At 41.8% G+C, this 26252-nt stretch overlaps 1 protein-coding gene across 1 annotated transcript in view; it reads right to left on the bottom strand.

Annotated features, from left to right (window-relative positions):
* CNGB3 (cyclic nucleotide gated channel subunit beta 3) overlaps nt 1–26252 on the bottom strand; it is an 812110-nt gene that overhangs the window by 390079 nt on the left and 395779 nt on the right. The window contains exon 10 of the mRNA XM_044065779.1: nt 24708–24830. Coding sequence (XP_043921714.1) covers nt 24708–24830 — 123 coding nt within the window. The remainder of the gene's footprint in view (nt 1–24707; nt 24831–26252) is intronic.

Genomic DNA, 26252 nt, shown 5'->3' with positions numbered 1-26252 from the left:
AATGTCATCTTGGTCTGCACAAGCAAATAAGGTCACAGGTTAATTACCCTAAGGCTATCTTTGAGTGCAAATTGCACACATCCACCAATCAGTAGGCTTTCCACACATGTGTCTGCAATCCCAGAGGGAACACACAAATCTGCACTGTAGTGATGGTCAGTAACACCACATACACATATGGCATAGATATAGGCAACCAGTGCAAACATCACCCCTTCCCTCTGTTGGTACACATGTGCATGCACAGCACCTGCCCCCCCTCATCATCAGGAAGCAGGTCCGTAATGCCCTCTCAAAGGCAACACACAGAAGTCTTCATAGGCCTGATACCATCCCTGGCTGCATCCTACATGAACATGAGCATGGGCTCCTAGATGCATTCCACACTGTAGTCAACCACAACCTGAGCACCGGTGTCATCCCAGCTGCACAGAGGACAGTCACTGTCATCCCTATACACAAAGGCAGAGCAAGCCACTGACCCAGCCAGTCTTATGCACATCAGCCTAACTAGCCTGCTCTGCAAGGGCATGGAAGGTAATATCAAGCACATTATGAACAGGGACATTGGCAACATCAAAATTCCTGAGCCCACACAGCATGGTATTGTCAAAGGGAGATCAGGCCTGTTAAACCTGGTCGATATCTCGGGAGTGGCTAACAAACACAGGATGGGGGAAGATGGTGAGCAATGCCTACCTTACCTAGCCAAATTATCTCACAATAATCCCCAGGTGGCCAGGATACATATGCCTACACAGCTAGGCACCAACCTGTATGTTACCAGATGGGTAGCTAACTGGCCTAATTATAGTACCCACTTGGTCAAAGTAGTGGAACCCTCCTCTAGTAGTAGAGTCTTCCAGTGCAGTGTACACCAAGGATTGGTCTTGGGGCCTATACTGTTTGAGATATATATATCTGAAGTACAGGACAAAAGTAGTGGTCTGTGGCTGACCAGATGTACAGATGCTTGCAAGCTGGCCACTGTCTTACATTCCCCTACTGATGTGAGCATCCCCCAAGAAATCCTCACCCAATTAATGACTGGTGCAAGAAGCATTTCTGCAGACTGAATGCCAGAAGAGGCATCATTCTCCCTGCTGTGGCATATGTCATTCACACTAAGTATGACAATAATAATGCACTGAGCATGCAATCAGGCATGAGACAACTTGTGCACCAAGTTTGGTACCAACCTGACAGTTTCCACCATGTGGGCACCATTGTACGGAAGGCTGTCTACATGGCCCACCTCACAAATACAGGTATGCCATCCAGGACCCAGGATGTCACAACATCTCTGTACTCCATCCTTATCAGATGCATTACCAAGTACAATGGCTCCTTTGGCATGTACCATGCCAAGCAAATGCAGCACTTGCAGAGAGCACAGAGGTTCCTGACCAGGCAATCCAGGGTATGCAACACCTATCCCATGCAGGTAGGCTGAAAGCCCTGTTCCTGTACTCAGTCTCATACAGACTGATCATAGGTGACCTGTGTCTGGCATACAACGCCATGTCCAAACCAGCCTTGATGGCACTTCTGCATATCTGTAAGACAAACTGCACTCATGCATCATGCACGCAAGGCCCTCACTTGGTCTGTGACATGTATAGTACTTGTTGGTGGGATAGTGTAGTGTCTCACACAATAAACTGTCTGTAAACTACTCTCCCTCCCCATGTCTAGCAGAGTACATGTATAGCCCTTTTGAAGAAGAAGCTGGACAACTGCATGCGAAATGGATGAGACACCCCTGGGATCCTGCATGTGTCCTAGCTGGACAGAGGAAACAGGTGCTAGCTTGGAAGGGGCATGGGCAAAAGACTGGGCAAGGCGTATGAGGGCATCAGGGCCAATAGCCTGGTATCATCTTATGAGGCTATGCATCTAGTACTTTACATGTGTTCTGTATGTACTGCAGACTGTCCTGCAGTGTTGTTTGAAATTAATTCCTGTGAGTCTGAACTGTGTATGTACTGCAGTGATAGTGTATAGTCTTGTCCCATCATCAGTTATCATCACATATCGTTACACCTTGTCATTGTGTGTGGTCTGTATAGCAGTAAGTCAGCTCTTACATTACGTGCATATGCAGTTGGTGACACTGTATATCTCACTCCAATAGCCTTGGTCTTGGCCACAATTAACATTCTGCTACTAGGCCCATCACACAGTAGGATTTGTCACCCTTTGTTGTGGGCCTGACAGTAGTAGTGAAAGAGACAGATTGCGGCAGGCATAACTACCATAAGGCTGCCCAAAAGGGCCCATAGGTGTCACACCTGTGCCAGACTGTGCCAGGAGTGTGTGTGTATGTGCATGTGTGTGTGTGTGTGTGTGTGTGTGTGTGTGTGTGTGTGTGTGTGTGTGTGTGTGTGTGTGTGTTTATATCTCAGCAAACATAATACTGCAAGGTATTCATTTACATATGTTGTGTCCTTCTCACAGGTGAACACAGGGTTAGTGTCCCTCCTCCTCACAACCTGATGTCAGTGTCTTAGCGGACTCCCATGACAATGGTGGTCATAGCGAGGCACAGGTGGGGATGTCGGTGCCTGGATCCATGCCATTGTTTGGTATCCCACTTTCACCCATCATGTCCCTGCACACAGTCAGTATGCCCACACATGCCCAGTCCACAGCAGCCATGGATAATGGACAGGTTAAGGGTGATGGCATGGGACAGACTAGTGTGTTGAGTATGGTGAGTGTGAATGTAGACACCAGCCATAGGCAGAGAGCCAGAGAGATCACACACAGGCAGATAAACAAGGGTGCTCAACAGAGGACTGCTGCCCATCAAGCCACTGTCACAAGTGCCATGGTAGGTGTCACCAGATGCATGTTGCAGTCCGTCATGGAGGCACAGGCATGTACTGACTGCAACACCAAACAGATTCTCAGGGTCATGCATGCAGCACGCCCTGCTATGCGTGACGACCTCCACAGCAGTTGTGATGCCATATGTCATCTTGCCAATGTCGTGGATAGGGAATGGAGTGAGACACTGTCACTGCTTGACCATGCAATGTCTGTGCTTGAGCATGTGGTGGGAGTAGGGCATTCGCCAGGTGGATGTAGGTCAGTGACATGATCAGCTGTGAGCCCACAATGGCCATGCACATTCACAGTCCCATAGTGGCAGTACCAACAGCACTACTGAAGGGAGGGTGCTGTCCACACCACACCAGAGCAGGCCATAGGCACGTTGTCCTTGCCAGTCCCATCAGGGACATTGGTCCAGCAGACAGCAGTCATCATCAGAGAGCATTACTGCATCTGTCCTTGGGCTTGGTAGTGTGAGTGATACTCCTGGCAGAACCAGTTCCCGCATTCCTGCTAGGAGACGGTGAACCGTACATCCTGCCATGTACAGTCCACAGCTGTCTGACATAGCCCAGTGTTGGGCATCCACATTGCTTGCAGGTGTGCAGACAAACAGTCACACATCCCTATCCCAGGCCAGTGACCACCAGACACGCACAGCTCCTCTACACGACCCAGTTGAACATCACGCCTCCAGACACACACACATGATATCAGCCATGTGGTCTAGCTTAGGCCTCTGGCAATCCAACAACACACCCTGTGCATGTGATGATACATGTGCCACAGGTTACATTCATTTGATCGACACCCCATTTGACTGAAACCCATTTGATTGAAATTTAATTTGACTGACAACTAGCAATTCAGTACACTTTAAATCAAATAACAGGGATATGTCCCCTTCCCCAATGTAGTACGACCCTGTAGTTTTTGTGTTATTTTCCTCTTTTAAATTACACTAGGTGGGGGGCTTCACCCCCCACACCCCCCAAACTATATATATATATATATATATATATATATATATATATATATATATATATATATACCAACTCCAGGCTTGCACTACATTGTGGAAGGGGACAAATCCCTGTTATTTACCTTAAAGTGTACTGAATTACTAGTTGTCAGTCAAATGAGCTGTCGATCAAATGGGTTCCAGTCAAATGAAATTTCGATCAAATGAAGGTCACATGTGTGCCACAACCCTGTTATCCATACCACTGATGCACAGACATGCTCATATGGGTCTAATGCACAGGGTGACTATGGTACAGTGTAACAATGCCTCATTGTGTAAGGAGCTTTCTGCTGGCAGCAGTTATGGGTACACATCGAGGTGAATGTACCTTGTTAGACATGATCCACTATTGCTGTTAGTACTGCTGAGTGACTGTAGTGACATGTACTGTATTCTGGTTGTGTTCCAGGTGTCTGTGTGTCTACAGGCTGTGGGCCTGCTGACAGTAGCAATGATGAGTAAGGCAGAGTGGAAACACAGTCACCTTTTCATAGCCAAGGTACAGCTGTATATGTACATGATTACCAGGTGTGTTCACATGCAACAGTGTGTGAGAAGCTATTGTGGCAGATAGTGTGACCTTGCATGGATACTCTTGACACAGCCATAGAGCCTGCATACATGTCACTTAGGTGTTCCATAGGAACGCAGGCTCATACATACAGAGGTGGTTACTTGAGTACTGGCACTAGGTCCCTCACCAACTTAGCCATTACATTCACTGCAATAGATTCAGCTATCAGCACCTGTTGCCCCTGCCATTTCTGTCACATCCGCTCAACTACCATGCAGTTGATGAGGGTTTGCCTGGTACTGTGTATGACAGGTTTGGGGTATGTTCTTCCTTGCACAGGTCAGCCTGTGTTAGTCTAACCTGACAATAACCAGCATGTGTGTCTGCTATCTCATATGCATGTCTGGCCTCTCATGCTGGTAGTGCACACAGAGTCATAGTCCTGTACATGGGGCAGCTGATGAAGGGCTGAGCACAGCCCCTACCTGCACAGTCTTACAAACGATAGCACTAGATACATAACACAGATAGCACAGCAGTACTGTAGTGTGGCAGTGTCTGCCACTACTATTGAAGTGGGTGATAATTGCAGGGACTGTTAGGATTGACAATGGTGGGATCAGAGGCCCTTAACATGTTAGGGCCATCTCCCTCTCTCTCTCTCACTCTCTCTCACACACACACACACACACACACACACACACACACACACACACACACCACTGCATAGGGACATGCATTGAGACACACATGCACATGAAGGTGACACAGAGTAGATGACCTACCCATCTATTAATGCACAATACACAGTGATATGACCATTACACCACAGTGGCTTGGTGTTGGAAACTGTGTAACTGTGCTTATATGGTGGATGACATCTGTATGGGACAACACTAGGTTGGCAATTGGGGAATTCACAGGGTGGAAGAAGCACACAAAATAGTATAGTCATCACATACACACACACTGAAGACAGCCACAGGGGCTGTGCATACAGAAATACATACACAGTTGCCAGTAGACATATTAGTAACCCTATGTATCCACTTGTATGTACTATAGTGCTGCATACACATGACATGCTCCACATACATTATATGCATGGGACATAACACGCAACCTCTTACAAGAGGTAATCTTGCAAATGCTTTCATGGATGGTGGGATAACCCACCAGACATAGTGATTGGTCTTGTCTACTGCTCCTACATACCTGCACAAGTGACAGTGTGACAGACTTTGTATCATCATGATGTGTCAGTCAGGTACGATGTCTAATGCTGGCATGTGTGTGTGTCAGTACAGTAACTGTGACATGTTTGGCAATTATATCACAGGAATGCTCATTGTCAGGGGACACAGACCACATATAGGTTGCAAACATGTGGATATCCCATTTACATCTGTACAGATGACTGGTATGGGCTGTATAGTGTTACATGGTGCATGTGAACCAGATGCCATTAGTAGTGTCTTTAAAGTAATGTCATGGGTAGGGGGTCCATAGGCCATAAAATGGTATAACCTACACACACAACAGCCACAGGGGATAAGCTTCACATACTACTATAGTTGTCAGTATTGAGATTAGGGACCCTACCTATCTAACTATTTCCACTAAAGTATTACACAGTTATTGCACATGCCACAGAGCATAGAGGGCTGACAGGTGTATACAGGTACATCTAGGATGAATGACATCAGCTGACCTTGTAAAGTAGGGTAATGGGACGTGTACTGGGTGGTACACACCTCAAAATGGTATAACCCACACACCCAGAGGATATGAGTCTTACCCAAACACACACACAGTTTCACAGTTGTCAGTATTGAGGTTAAAACCCCTACCTATCTAGTTATGTGTACTACAGTGTTACACAGTTATCACATGCACCACGGAGCTTATAGGATTTAACAGTGTCACAAGATATGTCTAAGGTGATTACATCAAGAGCCCTTGTAAAATATGGCAATGGGAAATGTATTGTGTGGGAAGGGCATCAAAATACATTACCCTACAAACATAAACACTTGCAAACACCTTCACACACACAAACACACATTTGCCCCAACTGAGTGTAGAACCACTACCTATCTTGTTATCTGTGCTACATTTTGACTTAGTTATTACATGTGCCACAGAGCTTATATGGCTCAGTGATATCCAGAGGTACTTCTAAGGGCAATGACATCAGCAGGACTGCTAAAGTAGGGCACTGGGAAGTGTTGTGGGTGGGACAGTCCTCAAAATACTTCATCCTACAAACATACACATTTACAAACTCTTGCCCATACACACACATTTGCCAGACATGAAAGTAGAACCCCTCCCTATCTAGTTATTTGCACTACAGTGTTACGCAGTTATCATACATGCTACAGAGCGTACAGGGCTGACAAGTGCACAAAGGTGCTTCTAAGGTTAATGACATCAGCAGGACTTCTAAAGTAGGGCACTGGGTGGGAAAGTCCACAAAATACTTCATCCTACAAACATACAAACATTTGCACATCCACACATAGACATTTGCAGGACCTAAGAATAGAACCCCTGCCTATATATTGATTTGTACTACAGTGTTATGCAGTTATTGCACACGCTACATCAGTTGCATGGCTGACAAATTACATCAGCAGGACTGCTAAGGGTGGGCACTGGGATGTGTACTAGGTGGGAAAGTCCTCAAAATACTTCAGTCTACAAACATCACACACAAACACACATTTGCCAGAATCGGCAATAAAACCTTTGCCTGTCTAGTTACTTGTATTACATTGTTACATAGTTATTTCACGTGCCATGGAGCTAATAGGGCCGGGGCTGTGCAAAGGTAAAGGGGAATGACATCATCAGGACTGCTAAAGTAGGGCACTGGGAAGTGTTGTGGGTGGGAAGGTCCTCAAAATACATCATCCTATAAACATACCCACTTACACACACATTTGCCAGAACTAGGAACAGAACCCCTGCTTATCTAGTTATTTGTACTATACTGTTACATAGTTACTGCATACACCATTGAGCTTAAAGGAATAGAGCTGTGCAATGGCATGTCTAAGGGGAATGACATCAGTAGGGCTCTGGGAAGTGTTGTGGGTGGAAATGGCCTAAAACTGTTTCACCTACAAACAAACACACACTCCCTCACTCTCATACACACACTCACATTTAGCAGGGCTGAGATTACAACTCCTATCTACCTAGTTATTTGTATTATAGTGCTACACAATTATCGCACACTCTACATAGCTTATAGGGCTGATAGGTGTCCAATGGTTCTTCTAAGGTAAATGACAGCAGTAGATGTTGTGAAGTAGGGCAATGGGAAGTGTACTGAGTGGAAACATTCTCCTAATACTTAGACCTACAGACACACACATACATAGGCAGGTGATGTGATATTATAACCCCCACCTCAGTACTATTACACAATGGGGATCACCTTTTATGCTGGCATGTGCGACTGGTTACAACTGGTATGCCACTGTCCGCATCAGGACATCACTCTATGCCATTCAGGGTATCCATGTGTGTGACTCACTCTGTGTGTGTCCCTCTGTGTCCCTCTCATTATCACTGTCTGTCTCTCACTTCCCCACATCTATGTGTGTGTATGCTTGACATATTGTTATCTGTTGCCCATATATATTTCTGTGTATCATACGCAACAGATGCAGATATATCATATATGGGCCACCTACATCTAGCTACATCTAGCTGAGGGTAATCCTGTCTGATGGGTGTGTGTAGGGAAGTTAAGGTGTACATAGCTGTCTGTATGTAAAGGCATATATACACAATACAGTTGTGGGTTCCAACAAGCCCTGTGATTCTTTAAGTGTAAGAGCATGCCCAGTGTTACCTTCTATAGTGAGAGTGGGACTCCATTCCGGAGATAGGTGTACTCTGGTCCGGGGTTTTGTGTGCTACAGTCATACCTCTCAGAAGTAAACAGGACTTTTTTAGCAGACATTGTCTGACATATCTGTAGTCCGACATTGCAATGTATTGTGTCAGTACCTAGTGACAGACATCCTCAGATCATCACAGTGCTTTACCAGAAGAATACAAGATGTATGATGCAAAGACCAATATTATAAGCTCAGCGATATACGGTCTTGCCCAACAAGGCCAGTTGGGAGGTGTGGCTACAGCCAGTTGACTGATGACGCTGTGTAAACAGTCCAGCAAGTTGGTGATATACTGGCTGGGGATCTCCTGCTTGTGTGGTATCTTTTTTACCTGAGATGTCATATCCTGGTGTGGCCATAACTCTCAACTGTACATTTTTTGGCAGATTGTCCAGGTATTTGCTTAGAGGTTTCATCCAGTCTATGTAAACTTGTGTTTTTATGGCAAGTTAGTTGCATATAATTGAAGACGGACATTACAAAATAATGACAGACATTACTGGTTTCAGACTACATAACCTTCAGACAATTCCTGCTAATGCAAAACCCCTCATCCTACCAACTTTCTCAGTATGTAAGGACAATATTTACAACATGTCCATATCATTGTGCCTTTGTTCCACTTTTATTTATGAACTTGTCCAGATGTCTTGCTGTCAGAGGTTGGGAGGTATGGGTGTGGGTACAGAGTGCATTCTACTGTGCAGACCTGTCCATTATATGTGTAGTATATTCCACATAGCACTGTGACTTCCAGGTATGTCAGTGGTAGAGCAGTACAGAGTAATGTGATGAGCCACTGACAGACAGTTGTGTATACATTGGTGGTTTGCTATGACGTTAAAATGGGTATTGGCCCTGAAGCCCTTATAACCCATGCAGATGAAAGTGTAGCCCATGTTAAGACATGTCAGCACATAGAGCCCCTGTCCAGCAGGGAAACAGGTGGGATCACAGGGCTGTCTTCTGTGTTTTCCATGCACTTCTACAGGGAGCACATCACTAGGGTTATTGAGGCACTTGGCTTGCTGTTGACAGGGAGAGAATTCCACAGATGAGGGAGTGTGTGGCACACGTATCTGTCACACCAACAAGCCGTACTGATATCACAGCCCAGGTTGATGCTGTGCCTACAGGTTGAATGAGTGGGCCTTGAGTTCCAGATGTGCTACAGTCCCATCAAGGTAGGGTCTGGATTGCTTTGTATGCCAGACAGGGGTCACCTCAGCAGGGTCTGTATGGAACAGGGTAGAGAGACAGTGCTGTTAGCCTATCTGTGTAGGGTAGGTGTTTGGGAATTGAGGTAAGGCTTCAGTGTTTGCAAGACCCTTGTGTGTAGAGTCTACATGGTCTGTGGTGTGTAGATTTGTGTGGTTCTCATGTGATTTTGCCTCTGAGGTGTCCATTGTTTGGGTTTTGTTTTGTTGTGGACTTACATGGGTTTGTGTTGTGTTTTTGCAGGTGATGTTTACTGACCCCTTACACTGCATGGCACCTATGTTACTGCACAATCTGTTCTGGTGTGCACATTCTCCATTTGTCTGGCCAGTGGTTCCCCCTTCCCCTTATGTGTGTCTCTTTGTCCTTCTGTATTCCAGTCGTAGGCTTTGGCCAGAGTGGCTGCTGTTATGTATTTGTAATTCTGATGTGGGCAGGATACATGCCATTGCATTGCACACAGGGTTGAGGACTTCACACCTCTGAGTGTACCTATTTATAGCAGGTTGTCCATCATTACACCACTCCATTTGCTGTGGTCCTTACACGGTTTATGTTGCTATATGTTATTAGGATTCTACATGTGGGCCTAGCTGTCATACTATCACAGACTAACATTTGCACAGGCCAAAATATGACAGTCAGACTAAGGCCCACACATGGGGACAGGATGTTAATCATGTTCTGCCGAACATAGACAGTTGGGAGACCGGTTTGGTAATTGCTTGTTTGCTCTTATGGGTTTGATGCCTGATTCCACACTGTCTGCCATTGCTGTTTTGACATAACCCTTTCTTGTTTGGCAAATAGTTGGCAGGCAAATGCAATGTTAGGATAAGCAGAATGGATATACAAGGCATACTTGTGCTCCTTCTGTGACAACCTGTGTCATTCCAGGGGTATGGCTGTTGGCCACTGACATGTCAGTACTGACACAGAAAGGTGGCAGCCTTTTATACACTGGCAGTACACTGACCTTCAGTTACCTCAACTTCTGACAGCCAGACATCTGGGCAATGCCATATGTGATTGGGGGACAGAGGCCTAAATATAGGGACCATTTTTAATTATTGGCCTTACAAACCTAGAAAGGTGATTCAGTAACAGGTTTTGCATTAGCAAGCATGTTTCTATGGGTATGCAGTCTGACACTACAATCTGTCATTATTTTCTGACCGTAGTCTTGCATGATTTGCCAATGAATTGCCAGGCAACCGCTATGTCATGTTATACAGACCACAATTATGATGCTAACCTCTGGACATTCTGCAATAGGTCTGTAGAGTTGAGAGGTATGGTAGGCACTGTGTAGGTTACTCCAAGCTGTGTACTGTGTATATGTGCGGCCCCCTGTCCATGACCTGTACAGCATTCCTACATTAACAGATATTGACATCTGGACAGTGTGTACAACTCCTACCGTAGGTGTAGCTGACATGCAGAATACTTGGCACTGCAGTTCTCTGAACATGACCCTGTCAAAGACAGCACTGTACCTAGGCCACTACAACACAACAGCCAGGAGTAAGTGCTGGCCAAAACCTGACAGTATTAACCACACATACACATAGCTCATTGACCCCTGCATATTGTGGACATGCAACAAGTTGCCATGTGTATTGGGACAGCCCTGGCAATGTGTGCTCTGCTGCTATTTTCCTGCAAACATACATGTTACTACATTTCAGTGGGAATATGGGGGGCACAGCTGTCAACTGAACATATTTGCACAGACTGTGCTGATATTTGCTTTACATTTTTGTTCCATTTAGCATACTATTGTGCCCTGTTTTGGGGACTAGAGGCATATCACTTATAATCACATGTCAGATTGTAATGGCATACATTTGAGTTTCAGACTTCTTACCCTTCAGAGCCTAACTGCAACTGCAAGACCTGCTGTGCTATCACTGTGTAAGTCTATAGGGGGTATTTCATCATTGTTGCCATTTGTAGACCTTTGCCAGACATTTATTTATGGTTTTCTACAGCCGACTTGCTGGGTGAGGCTGAGGAGAGAGTATGGGACCCCCCACACTGACATCCATGCCTGTGACCTATGGCCCCCCAGTTAGTTGCCCCCCCACATATACTGCAGTGGGATTTGTCACCTTGGGTACTACTGCATAGTGTGGGGAGGCCAGTATTGGGCAGACATTTCCTGGTGTCCCACATAGCTGTCAGTTGTCTGCTGTTATCCCAGTAGGCCACCCCACTCCCTTGCATGCATGCAACAATACCATAGATATGCTACCAGAACATACTAATACATTAATTTATTGTTAAGAAGACTGACTTACCTTGTGTCTGCAGCAGTTATGTGGATGGTGCATGAGGGCTGCCTGCGTCAGATGCACGGAGTACACTGCCTATACATGGTAAGTTACAGGTAGTCTGATGTGTGTGTCATCCATTTTAATGTGTGTGCATGTCAGAGAGAGGTGTCAGTCCCTGGGTGCCTACAGTGCTAGTGTGTGTGCTATGAGTTGCCTCTTTGCCAAGGCCAGGCTATACTGGACATGCCTCTGTCTGCCTAGAGGAGCTGGCTCAGGGGGTTCCTCCTCTAAGTCCCTCTGTGCCTGTGGGGACCTTGGCAATGATGGGGGGCTGTGTGGCCCTTCCCCATGTTGTTTCTGCTGCAGCTGTTTCCACAGGATCATACATACTATGTTCATGTGTGCACATGTGGCTGGAGAGTACTGCAAAGCTCCACCAGGTATGTCAAGATAGTGGAACCGTGACTTGAACATCCTGGTCACATGCTCTATAATGATCCTGGTTTGTGCATGTGTCTCATTATGGCATTCTTGAGTGGGTGTGTGTGCATTTCTGATGGCTGTCATCATCCATGGCTCCAGTGCATAGCCAGCATTCCCCACCAGATGGCTATACCTGACAAATCCCTGATACAGCTGTGAGGAATGCCGGATGTGGGAGTCGTGATAGCTTCCAGGGCTCCCAGCACACACATTCATGATAATGCCCTGGGCATTGCACATGACCTGGCAGTTGATGGAGTGGAAGCCCTTGCGGTTTATGTTGACCCTACCCTGCTCACCGGGTGGTGCTTTGATGTGGATGCACATGTAGTTTATGGCACTCAGCACCTCCGGGTAGTCTGCTACATGGTGGAAATGGTGTATATTGCTGGTTCACTCCTCATGGCTGCTGGGGAAGTAAATGTGCTCACCAGCATGTGGTAGCATGACATCCAGGAACTGATAGAGTACCCTGGATGCAGATGCCTGTGAGACCCCCATGATGTCCCCCAGTAAGTCTTTGTAAAGTACCTGTAGCTAGTATTCTTAAGGCTACATATACCTTGGTATCCACTGGGATGGGTTCCCCTCTGTTGGCTCTGGGTCTGAGTTGAGGCAGGCACAGCTCACAGAGATGCTAAATATGTCCCTGTCCACCCTGTATTGCTCTACTATCTCCAGATCATGTACCTCCTGTTAGGTTACCCTGGGTCTGAGCACTCTTCTCCCCCTCCTCAGTCTGGGGCAGTTGATAGCATTATCCTCCTCACCACCCTCAGCCTCCAGCACATAGTGATGTATCAAAGTGACAGCAGCCCCTAACATTTTGTCAGTTAAAATTCCCCCAAGTGTGTACACCAATAGTGCAGAGTTTGTGGGAAAAAACAGACTGAAAGGTGTTTGCACAGTTTATACTGTTGTGCTGCAGATGCTGCCTGTATGATTGGCTAGCTATGATACATTACACCTGCTTGCTATTTTATTTGTACTTAATTGCTTTTATTCTGCTATTTTGCTTTTTTTCCCCTTTCAATTTCCACCCCTTTTAAGCCTCGAGGCATGCCGCGCAAACCCGGTACCCAAATGTAAATAGTTCTGCTATTTCCATTTTTTTTTAGACCCGGTGCACACCACATAAACCTGTTTATCTAAAGTAAATACTTTACAGTAGAAATGGCCTTCCCTTGGATAAGAACACACTCTTCATTTCATGGAATAAGTCAATACAGCCTCGAACACACTGCCTTGCTTAGCTGTGCTTAGCTAAGCTCAAATGGAAGCCGTACAGCTCCAATGTGCTTACACCAAGCATGACACGCCCCTTTTCATGTCAGCTGCTCCCCCTGCTTACACTGCAGAATTATAGCTCCTACACAGTTAGGTGCAGCCAAAGAATGGTTTCCCATTTAGTGATTCAGTAAAATTTGCTCGTTTGCATATCCCACTGCCTTAGTCCCTGGTTAAACCTCTACACCACACTCTTCCTCCTTAGCAACCAGTGTTACCTGTTATTGTTTTGATTCTGCATGCCATACTCTATAATGGCAAAATGCAGGTTTCACTTAAAATGGTCTTTTCACATTTTTTTTCATTTTCAGCACGATCCTGTTTGCGCACCGCTGCCCTATGCGAAATCGGCAAAAAAAAAACTTTTATTTTTATAATTTTCATCTCTTTTCCATGCCAATGGCCATATTCTTTGGCCATTAGCATGCATAATGATTATAACAGATGCTTTACTGTGAGCTGCCATGTCTCCTTTTTGATTTTTGCAGAAATGTATTTGACTAGTAGCCGAATACATTTCTGCAGCGAATATTACTCTGGAATGGATGCCTGCCTGCTTACTGAATCTCTCATTTACCTCATTTATATGGTTTTCACCAGCAAATGAGGTAATTAGCATTATTCAGTGGTGTCCGTGCCAGAATAGTGCAGCAAGGCTCATGTACACCCCAAGCCTGGTTTACTGAATCACACAGGCTCCGAACTCTGTGTTCGAGCTGTGCCTCTGTTCTGACATGGGATTTTCAGGACAGGAATATTAAAGAATTGCTTGAGAGCAAAAATAAAGAAATTACTAGAAAGAGAACAGGAACATTTAAATGTGGGAGCTGTTCCCAATGTAGTTACATCCTCCAAGGGGAATCATTAACTATAACTAAAAGAGGGATAGACCTTAAAACTAATGTGTATTGTAATTGTGATTCCTTGGGGGTGATATGCATTGCTTTGTGTGACACCTGTGGGGCTTTTTACATTGGAAAAACCACTAGAAAATTTAAAAGGCGTATATATGAGCACACGAATGACATCAAAAATAAAGATGAAATTAATGCTCTGTACAGACACACCATTACTTGCCCATCAGCCAAATTTGTTATTTATGTCATAGTGAAGCTGGAAGTGGACCCATGTGGGGGACCTTAGGAGACCACAAGTGAGTATCGTGAATTGTTTTGGCAACTAAAATTTGAAGCCAACAAGAACTATGGATTAAATGATTTTATTTCTTTAGCCCCAGCTTTGAAAATCAGGGCAGCTAAATTGTAAGAATTATTTTGGCCTCCAAATGGAGCATTTTGTATATTTTTCTATAGAATTTCATGATGGACATTTATTTAATATATTTATGAAGTTTTTTATATTTTTTAAGTATATTTATTATATAAGTTTGTATTGAAGTAAATTAATGGATGTGGACCTATTAATTGTTCTGTTTGATATTTATTTCTAAAGGATTATTATTAATTTTTAAAATTGTTATTAACAAGCCTGTAGCGGCCACTATAGGTCTAAGAGGTGGATCCTCTATATTTTTGTGGACTTTGAGGATTCCAAAGGTAGATAGTATCCTTGGTTTGTCAATAGTTAAATAGTTGAATATTTCTGAAGTAATGTTACCTACGTTAAGTGTTTCTTTCACCATAAAATCAATTTTTTTGTACACCACATTAATCTCATTCCTTGAAACTCTAGAATACCTGTCTGTATCGTTCAACATGTCTAACATTTTTGCAGAATAAATAATGCTATCCATAAATACCACTCCCCCTCCCTTATCCGGCTTCATAACTCTAAAGTATTGATTTTCTTTCAATGAGGCCAGTAGCTGGTTCTCTTCCTTCGCATGATTAAAGAATTTTCTCTCCTTATTCTGCCTTGATCTAATCTCTTCCTCAACTTGTATTTCAAAATTCTTTAATTGTGGATGGCGAGAGAACTTCATGATGCTCATTTATTTAATATATTTATGAAGTTTTTTATATTTTGTAAGTATATTTATTATATAAGATTGTATTGAAGTAAGAAATATCAGCAACCAAAAAACTCAGAAGCAGGATGCAGAAGCTACCTTCCCCGGAAAAACACTGTCGAGCCACTGAAAATAAAGTGCAAAATATCGCTGCTGAATACTCCAGCTGACCAAAACCGTCAATGAGGTTTAAAAACGAAACCAGGAATAATCAAAAGACAACGAGTTTAATGAACAAAAACTCAAAACCACAAGCGCTTTCGCCTGGTGTTACCAGGCTTTATCAAGTGTAAGGAGTAATACTTTCACATGGTATATTTAAAGTGCTTGGCTTACAACCATTGGTTAATTGCTTAATAACATTAATTAATTGTGTTGGCATACATTGAATAAATTTAAGAACAAAATCACATATACATAGAGTGCATTGAAAAAAGGTATTGTGAAAAATGAATACAACACTTTTAAATTAGATTGAGTTAAAAACTTTAACAATCTTAATGCAGACAACACTTGCAAAAACTAAAAATGCAGTAAATATAACAATATGTAAAAATGTACTTGTCAAGGTCAAGAGGCCAAATTCTATCAACTAAAGGTTAAAAATATCTAGTTTAAAAATATACCGTTAATCTAAGCCCAGTGGAATGTCCTATAGGAGCTAGATTAAAAATACAAAATAAATGGATAGAGCAAACGCCAAGTGGCTCGTGTAATGGACCATGGCCAAAACCTACAAAAGGTGACAGCTGAATAAGGAAGAGGGAACATCAAAGTGTGTGGCCTCAAGCGTGAGATAAACAAGTAAAGGGCGGGGGGGGGGATGTGAGATAGGAAAAACAGTAATCCTAGGGAAACTAGATGGAATTTAAAGAACATTTCTTTTAGCTTTAAGTATACTAGCTAAACTTAAGTTGTCATTTAAGCCTGGGTACCTTGTCACATTCAATTTTAATTGCCAGAACAATTCCCTCGAAGAAAGTGTAGTTTCCCAGTCGCCTCCTCTCTGATCAGGAGAAACTTTTTCAAGGACAAAGAAACGAATGGACATGTTGGGACATACCAAGGAATGTTTGAAAAAGGCATTAGTGTCTTTTTTACTTTTAATGTCATAACTATGTTCGTATATCCTTCTTTTCAAAGCCCTTTTTGTTTTGCCCACATAGAAAGATGTGCAACCCTCACAAAAACCTAGGTATACCACGCCCGAAGAGTAACATGAGTAATAATCACTGGCTGTTAAAGTGATGTTGCGAGCAGAGAGGTGCACTTTGTGAGTGTTAGCAATGAAGGGGCATTGATGACATCTACCACATTGGAACGTTCCCTTCCTTTTTTGACAACTGGAATGTTCTGGCTTGTCCTTAGTGTTCATGCTGTGTTCAAAAATACCCTTCAGATTGGTGTTCCTTTTTCTGATAAAGGAAATGTGAGGGGGAAACAAATTACTGAATTCCTCATGGGAGGTGACCACCGGCCAGAAAACCTTCATAGTCCTTTCTATGAAACAAGCATCAGCTGAATAGGTGTAAACAAAACTCTTGGAACTGTTCTGGTCTGTCCTTGTTGGAGCTCTAGGGAATGGTGCTCCAGCACCTAATAATGGTGGAAAACACTGGTCCCTTTTAATAAGGATCTCACTAAGGATGCCCTGAAAAAAAGCAGGTGGATAGCCTCTATCCAAAAATAGGGACCTGAGAAACTCAACCTCTTCCAGAAAGAAATCGGTAGTGCTACACATTCTACAGGCTCTTACTAATTGTCCCTTAATAATGCCCTTCTTTATGTACAGAGGGTGTCCACTGTCAAAATGGAGGAAGGAGTTGGAGTATGTACCTTTTCTATACACCTTCGAACAAAAACCTGTATGATTTGAATTTTTGATCAGAAAAATATCCAAATAATGAAGAGTTGTGTTGCTACTAACATAAGTAAATTTAAGGAAGCTAGTCGTGTTATTCAAGTAATCTATGAAAAGGAGGAATTGTTCTTCCGTACCCTCCCAAAGAATACAGATATCATCAAGATATCGTTTATAAAATTTGATGTGTTGTTTCCAGTTGGTAGAATGGATATATTCAGTTTCCCACTTATGTAACACTATGTTAGCATACGCACTAGCGCAAGGCGCACCCATGGCAACCCCACTTTTTTGACGGAAAAATTCGCCATTAAAATAGATGAAATTGTTGGATAGAACCATGGTCATGAATTCTATAACTAAATTCACCAAACCATTACTTAAGTTGGATTCTCTGCATAACATTTCACTGAACCATTCCATCCCAAGGTACATACTCCAACTCCTTCCTCCATTTTGACAGTGGACACCCTCTGTACATAAAGAAGGGCATTATTAAGGGACAATTAGTAAGAGCCTGTAGAATGTGTAGCACTACCGATTTCTTTCTGGAAGAGGTTGAGTTTCTCAGGTCCCTATTTTTGGATAGAGGCTATCCACCTGCTTTTTTTCAGGGCATCCTTAGTGAGATCCTTATTAAAAGGGACCAGTGTTTTCCACCATTATTAGGTGCTGGAGCACCATTCCCTAGAGCTCCAACAAGGACAGACCAGAACAGTTCCAAGAGTTTTGTTTACACCTATTCAGCTGATGCTTGTTTCATAGAAAGGACTATGAAGGTTTTCTGGCCAGTGGTCACCTCCCATGAGGAATTCAGTAATTTGTTTCCCCCTCACATTTCCTTTATCAGAAAAAGGAACACCAATCTGAAGGGTATTTTTGAACACAACATGAACACTAAGGACAAGCCAGAACATTCCAGTTGTCAAAAAAGGAAGGGAACGTTCCAATGTGGTAGATGTCATCAATGCCCCTTCATTGCTAACACTCACAAAGTGCACCTCTCTGCTCGCAACATCACTTTAACAGCCAGTGATTATTACTCATGTTACTCTTCGGGCGTGGTATACCTAGGTTTTTGTGAGGGTTGCACAACTTTCTATGTGGGCAAAACAAAAAGGGCTTTGAAAAGAAGGATATACGAACATAGTTATGACATTAAAAGTAAAAAAGACACTAATGCCTTTTTCAAACATTCCTTGGTATGTCCCAACATGTCCATTCGTTTCTTTGTCCTTGAAAATGTTTCTCCTGATCAGAGAGGAGGCGACTGGGAAACTACACTTTCTTCGAGGGAATTGTTCTGGCAATTAAAATTGAATGCGACAAGGTACCCAGGCTTAAATGACAACTTAAGTTTAGCTAGTATACTTAAAGCTAAAAGAAATGTTCTTTGAATTCCATCTAGTTTCCCTAGGATTACTGTTTTTCCTATCTCACATTCCCCCCCCCCCCGCCCTTTACTTGTTTATCTCACGCTTGAGGCCACACACTTTGATGTTCCCTCTTCCTTATTCAGCTGTCACCTTTTGTAGGTTTTGGCCATGGTCCATTACACGAGCCACTTGGCGTTTGCTCTATCCATTTATTTTGTATTTTTAATCTAGCTCCTATAGGACATTCCACTGGGCTTAGATTAACGGTATATTTTTAAACTAGATATTTTTAACCTTTAGTTGATAGAATTTGGCCTCTTGACCTTGACAAGTACATTTTTACATATTGTTATATTTACTGCATTTTTAGTTTTTGCAAGTGTTGTCTGCATTAAGATTGTTAAAGTTTTTAACTCAATCTAATTTAAAAGTGTTGTATTCATTTTTCACAATACCTTTTTTCAATGCACTCTATGTATATGTGATTTTGTTCTTAAATTTATTCAATGTATGCCAACACAATTAATTAATGTTATTAAGCAATTAACCAATGGTTGTAAGCCAAGCACTTTAAATATACCATGTGAAAGTATTACTCCTTACACTTGATAAAGCCTGGTAACACCAGGCGAAAGCGCTTGTGGTTTTGAGTTTTTGTTCATTAAACTCGTTGTCTTTTGATTATTCCTGGTTTCGTTTTTAAACCTCATTGACGGTTTTGGTCAGCTGGAGTATTCAACAGCGATATTTTGCACTTTATTTTCAGTGGCTCGACAGTGTTTTTCCAGGGAAGGTAGCTTCTGCATCCTGCTTGTATTGAAGTAAATTAATGGATGTAGACCTATTAATTGTTCTGTTTGATATTTATTTCTAAAGGATTTTATTATTAATTTTTAAAATTGTTTTTAACTTTTAAGTATTGTCATTAATTGTATTAAAGAGTTGATTGGATGAGTGTTCAAGGGAGGGATATATAAGAAAGGATGGCTTACTTTGTATGTTACTGTCTGAAGAAGTCTTTTGTTAAGACGAAAACGTATTGTCATTTGCAGCGTTAGTGTGCATTAAAGTGAGCTTCCTTCGGGCTTCATTGTGTGGCCGTTTTATTGTTTTTCACAGTTTTTGGACTCTCTTTGCTATTTTCTTTAAATATTAATGACTAGTTACACAGACTGCATCCACAGTTGTTGCAATATCCAATATAAAGGGACAGTGCATTCTACAAGAAGCATGTACTTTAAAGGTATATTTAGTAATACTGCAAATTGCTGATGGATACACACACTCACACACACAAACACACACACACACACACACACACACACACACACACACACACACACACACACACACACACACACACACACACACACACACACACACACACACGTGATTGAATGTTAGTCATCTGGCTGGATTCTTACTGCCATGGCTCAACTAGTTGAATGTACAATTGCTCATAGGCCATATTCTTGTTAGATGTAGGGTACTGTGGGACCACTGAATGAGACCTCTGTGCACTGCACTACACTGTACTGAGGGTGCAGAACAACTTGCTCTCCTCCCAAAATGCTTATTTCAGTAGGTGCCAGTGCTTGCTAGATGAATTGTGTTCTTTACCAGCCTTGATAGAGCAGTTGTTTTGGCTGATTCTTTATAGGGAAACAGTTATTTAACTAACACATGAGAGTTCAGTAGTAAAAGGAGCATAAATAACAAAGATCACGTAATATTTTGGCTAAATAAGTGGCAACTTTCAAGACTAAGCTTGAGAGCAGGCTTGAAATAGAAAAGAGTGAAGGCACAGGTAATAAATCAAGACAGAAAACTATAATGAATATGCTCTTTCTGAGCCAGTTGATTTATGAAAATACCCTTTTTGATGGGTCTACTATTTGGGCTCTTCCCTTACAATCAAAATATAGCAAAGATCTTGGTTGATATCTCACTCAGAAACATTTCTGTACCCAGTATGATGCATATTGTATAATGTGCTGGATAAGTAACTGAGGTCGCTGTGCAAGGCTGACATGTTACCCCTACCCACTTCAATTATCTTCCTTCAAACCAAGAAGTAATAGTGGAAACTGAACATCTACAATGATACCAAGTACAAGTGCATACTTGCCCAACTAATGTAAAAGTCCAACAGCTGACCCTGGGGCAAGATGTCCACCCATATTGGGACCGAGAAGGGCATACTTGACTCATCACAGAGGGTATTCTCATCGATCATCTGTTACAATAAAACATACCCATTATAGCTGATATTGAGGAACTTCTTTGATGAGTCTAGTGGCTGGACTGAGTGTCAACCACTAAACCACCAAGCTGGAAGAGCCTGGCAAACCACATAAAAACAGAGCTCAGAAAGCTGCATCTTGAAGTACTGTCCTACCAAGTGGACTGACTCCTAGAGTAATGGTTGACTTATTAATGTTAAGTGAAAACTGTAACCAAAGACAAAATGGTCATGATTTAGATTTCTTTAAAGAGAACATTCTTGAAGCATGTTACTGGCAGCAGCCACTGCTCTGTTAGTGTGAGAATTGACCAGAATTTCACCTGCAGATGTTTAGAAACTTGATGGCAAAAGAAAATGCAAGTGACAAACAACTTGAAAAGGATCTATCTGGCAACTGCAAGTTTTTCATCCTGAATCAAAGAATATGAACAACTTTCCTTTTTCTTTATACACCCAATTCATGTAGCACCAAATGACAGTGGACATTCATGGTGTAAAGGATTCTACTTCTCCTAGTATTTCTCTCTACAAAGAAAACAGGGATACAAATAGACTGACTCAGGGACAACTCAAGAACCACTTTTGGGAAGAAATGTTTATTAGAGTTGAAGGATATCCATTTCGTGAAAAGATAAATTATTACTTATACAAGAGAAAATGAAGCTCTAAAATCATGCATGCAGAGATGATGGTCAGCAGAATGAACATTTTCCAAGAAACTAACCTGCCAAGCTCCCAGACTTAGCAGCAGATGGTCATGAATTACAGGTTCAAGAGAGGGAGGGTTCTTCAGAGGGGGACTGAGATGAAGCACTCCTTTAAAGAACTACTTGACCAGTCATAGCTGGACTACAGTCATAACCTCCTCAGGGCTTTGATGCTTAAACACTGTGGACACATAAACTTTAACCATGAAATAACAAAGGTCTAAGTCACAGAAGTGCATGAAACAGGTCAGAATCACCTGTACGTACGTTGGCATATTGCACCATTCTGCCAAGATAGCGAACCATTTCCAGGTGGAAGCAGAGGCTTTCTAAGTCAAAGCTTACTGGCAACCTTAATAAATCTGTAACCCTAAACAGCAGCCCTAGAGGAATCACAGAGTCTAAATCAGGTGCTCGACTCTAAGGTAGTCAGTAGTAATGCCAACCAAGGCTGGCATCTTCTTGGGCTGGGAGAGTTTCCTGCATATCAGGGACATGTGTGCCTAAACATACCCTTCCCAGCTAGAAAGGAGTGGCAAGATTCAAGAATGAGGTTTGGTCTGTCTTCCATGACTTCAGTTATAATATATAGATTCAAGTGAAATGGCAGGAATGTGTATGAGTATATCCTGTGCAATGTGAGAAAAAATACATCAACACTGCCCCCTTTTGCAATGGTGCACACACCAGGAGAAGAAAAGGACTGCATTATCCCAAGTAGCAAACTGGTTGATCTATGGAATGGCACTTTTCTGGATAACTCAGACAAAGCACAACTTTTGACTCCAAAACTCCAGAAGAGGACTGAGGGTGCGAATCAAAGAGTTTGCCAGCGTATTTCACAAGGAACCTGAAATGTTGAGAGATACTTCCTCTGTCTGTGAGCTGCTGTCCTGCTAGATAAGAACTGATTCCCTGAAGACGGGGATTTACTTTGTATCTTCTTGCTTGTTTAGGTACAAAACAGTGGACTGGTTATCTGACAAGATGAACGGATGGCCTGGAAAGAGGTTTCATTTCCATGGCCTTTAGGCCCGGGAAGTTTGCTCTTATTTCTAGCTCACTGAAGTGGAGCAAGAGCTTAGGTGGGGCTCCTTTCTCAGTTTGTGAGGTGCTAATAGTCATAATTTTAAGAAGCTTCAGTTGCATTAAAGAAAGAACCAAATGTTGATGAGAATGTTTGACTATGAAACATCTCATTAAGAAGTATCTAATGCAAGAAGCAGGTTCATAAGCATGTGGTCTCTCTGCACACACTGTGTACAGCCTATTGCAAGACTCAGAGTTACAGGCATCCAAATGGTGGTATGAAGACTGCAGTAGCCACCAGGCCCAGAAGACAAAGGAGAATCTGGGCTTGGATCATGAACTTTGACCTCACCCAGGTGGCACAATCTATGATCTCCTTGGCCCTCTCCAAAGGTTAAAACATCAAGGAGTAGCATGGCCATTAAGAATCCATTTCAAACTATTGTGAGCAGAAGAGTCAAGTGCTTGTTGATTCTAGACAGGGTTTACTGCAGTCAATTTGGAAGCCATCTTAAAATGTTAATTTAGAGGTGTATACTGAACAATAGTAAAATCAACTTTCTGTATGGTGTTGAAATTCTGGCTTCATCTACAATTTTTAAAACTAATATTTCTAAAGAAACAGAAGTTTATGAAATTAGGTCATTGTGAATACTATCATTTTAATCTCATACATATTGCAACTTAAGGAATTTAAAAATTAGTTATCACAAAGTCACAGCCAAACTAGCATCAATCCATTTCAAACTATTGTGAGCAGAAGAGTCAAGTGCTTGCTGATTCTAGACAGGGTTTACTGCAGTCAATTTGGAAGCCATCTTAAAATGTTAATTTAGAGATGTATACTGAACAATAGTAAAATCAACTTTCTGTATGGTGTTGAAATTCTGGCTTCATCTACAATTTTTAAAACTAATATTTCTAAAGAAACAGAAGTTTATGAAATTAGGTCATTGTGAATACTATCATTTTAATCTCATACATACTGCAACTTAATTTTATGATCGTAAGGAATTTAAAAATTAGTTATCACAAAGTCACAGCCCTTGGGCCTCAAGCAGCCCTGAAACTAGCATCACTCTTAGTGAGGTAAGCTATTACATTACATTCCTAGCTGCAATAACTATCTTTCCATTTTGTCTTGAAGATTATGGTCCTCATAAATCCCTCATGGCCATCTGAATCTGAGACCCCCCCCCCAGTTTTGTTAGAGAAAAACTACTGCTCACCTTGTACTGCTTTAAATATGCTCATCCTTGATTTTTAACAGTTAAGAAGGAAATGATCATTTTCATTTATGTTGATAAACAGAATCATTCCTAAATCACATTCAGTAAGAAGATTCCAGATACACATTTGTCATGCTTTGTTTTAGAAAAGGGCATCCATTTATATCAAACCTCTGTTTCCCAAAAGCTGCTGAAAAACAGGCTTACATAACAGTGACACCCAGTCATACAAGAGGCTACAGCATCATGATGTATGTGCTGTTCTTGTCTTTAGCTGATTACATATTGAAACCCTTTGGTACCACACAAGTCTAATTTATGTTGTGTTAAACATAGCTAGTTTTTTCTAGATATGCATGTTTTCCAGGGCATTTTGGTGAGTGAAATTGTACAGTACATCATACAGTGTGATAACCTCTCCCACACAAAGTAATTAGATAGTTTTTTTCTGTAATGAATTATATCTGTCATATGGGCCCTTTCAAGTGTTTTCAGAACTGCAGTGAAAGAAAATATGCAGCTATCTAGAAGCAGTTATAACAGCATAGCATCATAATAGTACTGAGGTGAAAGTAAAAAAAATGTTCAGTCTTTTACAGTTAATGAAACCTGTAGCACTTCAGACATTTCTGAAATGTCTGCAAAACATCATTAACACCAGTAAATAGGACAGCAGTTCAAGAAATATGGCTTCCTGAAGCAGATGTTTCTGGAAATGATGGAATTTGATGATTACTTACTTGTTTCCTCTGCCATCATATACCCACTTAGTTTTTCCAATTCCTTCATAATATGAAGCATAGTAGTACAGACATGCATTGAGGTGAAGAATGAAAAGCAAGTATCCAGTTGTTCGGATTACTCTGTAGACAAAATATATGCATAATAAATGTTACATTTATTTATGTGTCCAGAAGAAGAATGTACATTTAACCTTGTGCATTACAAATATGAGGGGCTATGTTTAAGGCTGTGTACAATTTTCATGTAAATCATATATTGCTCATCCCTTATACATTTTCCCCTTTCTGCAGCTGATCATTAATTGCCACCGGTTCCTGTTTTCATTCACAGGGTATCCTGAACCCACCTTAGCCTCCACTGTTTTCATCAAGACCCAAGCCTGGGGCCGGTGAGGAGATCCAGGGCACTGATGCAGTGTCATATTACTGTCAGGGAGTATGCCCTACCTTCTTCCATCCCTTGGTAACCTTGCAAGCTCCAAGTATGTGTTGCATTGGTAGGTGCATTAGACCTTCTATATATGCTTAACCTTCAACTAAGGGGCTCCCAGAAACATACCATAAAGTTCACTTAGTGCATACCCTGCTTATTGCAGGAAACCTAGAATGCCTCCATCCTTCCTGGATGGGGATGAATTTATTCATTCTTTCTGCAGATGTAATATGGTTTAAATTTAGTACAAACAGAAGAGACAAGCTTGATAGCCAAATTTGTGAGGACTCTGACTTATTATATACTAAGAGTTTGATGACAGTTAGGCCTTATTGGTCTAACACGTCACACCTTCACAGTACATCATTCATTTTTTTTTGTATTTGAGAAATGGTACTTGTAGATAAAAATGAACCAAAAAGAACAAAAATGTACGGAGTTAAGTCAATTCCAGTGGTCTGGTGATCTGATGACTCACCAACCACAAGTACGAATAAGAAGAAAAGAAATGAGAGACTTGCTTATCCCCTTTGAACAGACACACAGTGCCAGCAGCAGATTTAACTGTTTTGGGTAAAATGTTTCTCAGAGAAGTCTTCAATGTTTGAAGCTGAAACTTTCATTAACTTTGTCCACTAACAAAAGTAAAAAATATATATAGTAGAAAATGGCAACATTCACATTTTGTTGAATTTCTGCAATTTATCATAAGAAATGCATTTCTGCTGTATGTTCTGTATATTAGTCTTATTATAAGAAATGCTATACATGTTAAGTGTTTCTCCTCAAAATTAGAGATCTCTTATGTGTCATAATCTCATTACAACACCACTGAAATCTGAATAAGCCTATAATTCTGGATTTTGGTAACAGTATAATAAAAATAAAAAAGAGAACTAAGACTTGTAAAATCAAAACTGAGTCTGCTCTAATCCTGGAGAATCTGAAAGAAGTATTATCCTTCATTGAGAAAAGCTCTGGCAAAAAGTACTCAGGGAATCTTTTGAAATTAAAACCATTTTAACAAGTATAAATGAAGCTTTTGGCAAATTTTTCTTCCCTCAAAGTAAAAACAATGATGATTATGTCAGAGATTCTTGGGCATTAAT

This window comes from Protopterus annectens, chromosome 3.part0 (genome assembly GCF_019279795.1).
Source record: "Protopterus annectens isolate FY-2018-M chromosome 3.part0, PAN1.0, whole genome shotgun sequence".
In the NCBI taxonomy this organism is placed as follows: domain Eukaryota; kingdom Metazoa; phylum Chordata; order Ceratodontiformes; family Protopteridae; genus Protopterus; species Protopterus annectens.
The sequence above is the reverse complement of the archived record's forward strand: the minus strand, read 5'-3'. Positions and strand labels throughout refer to the sequence as shown.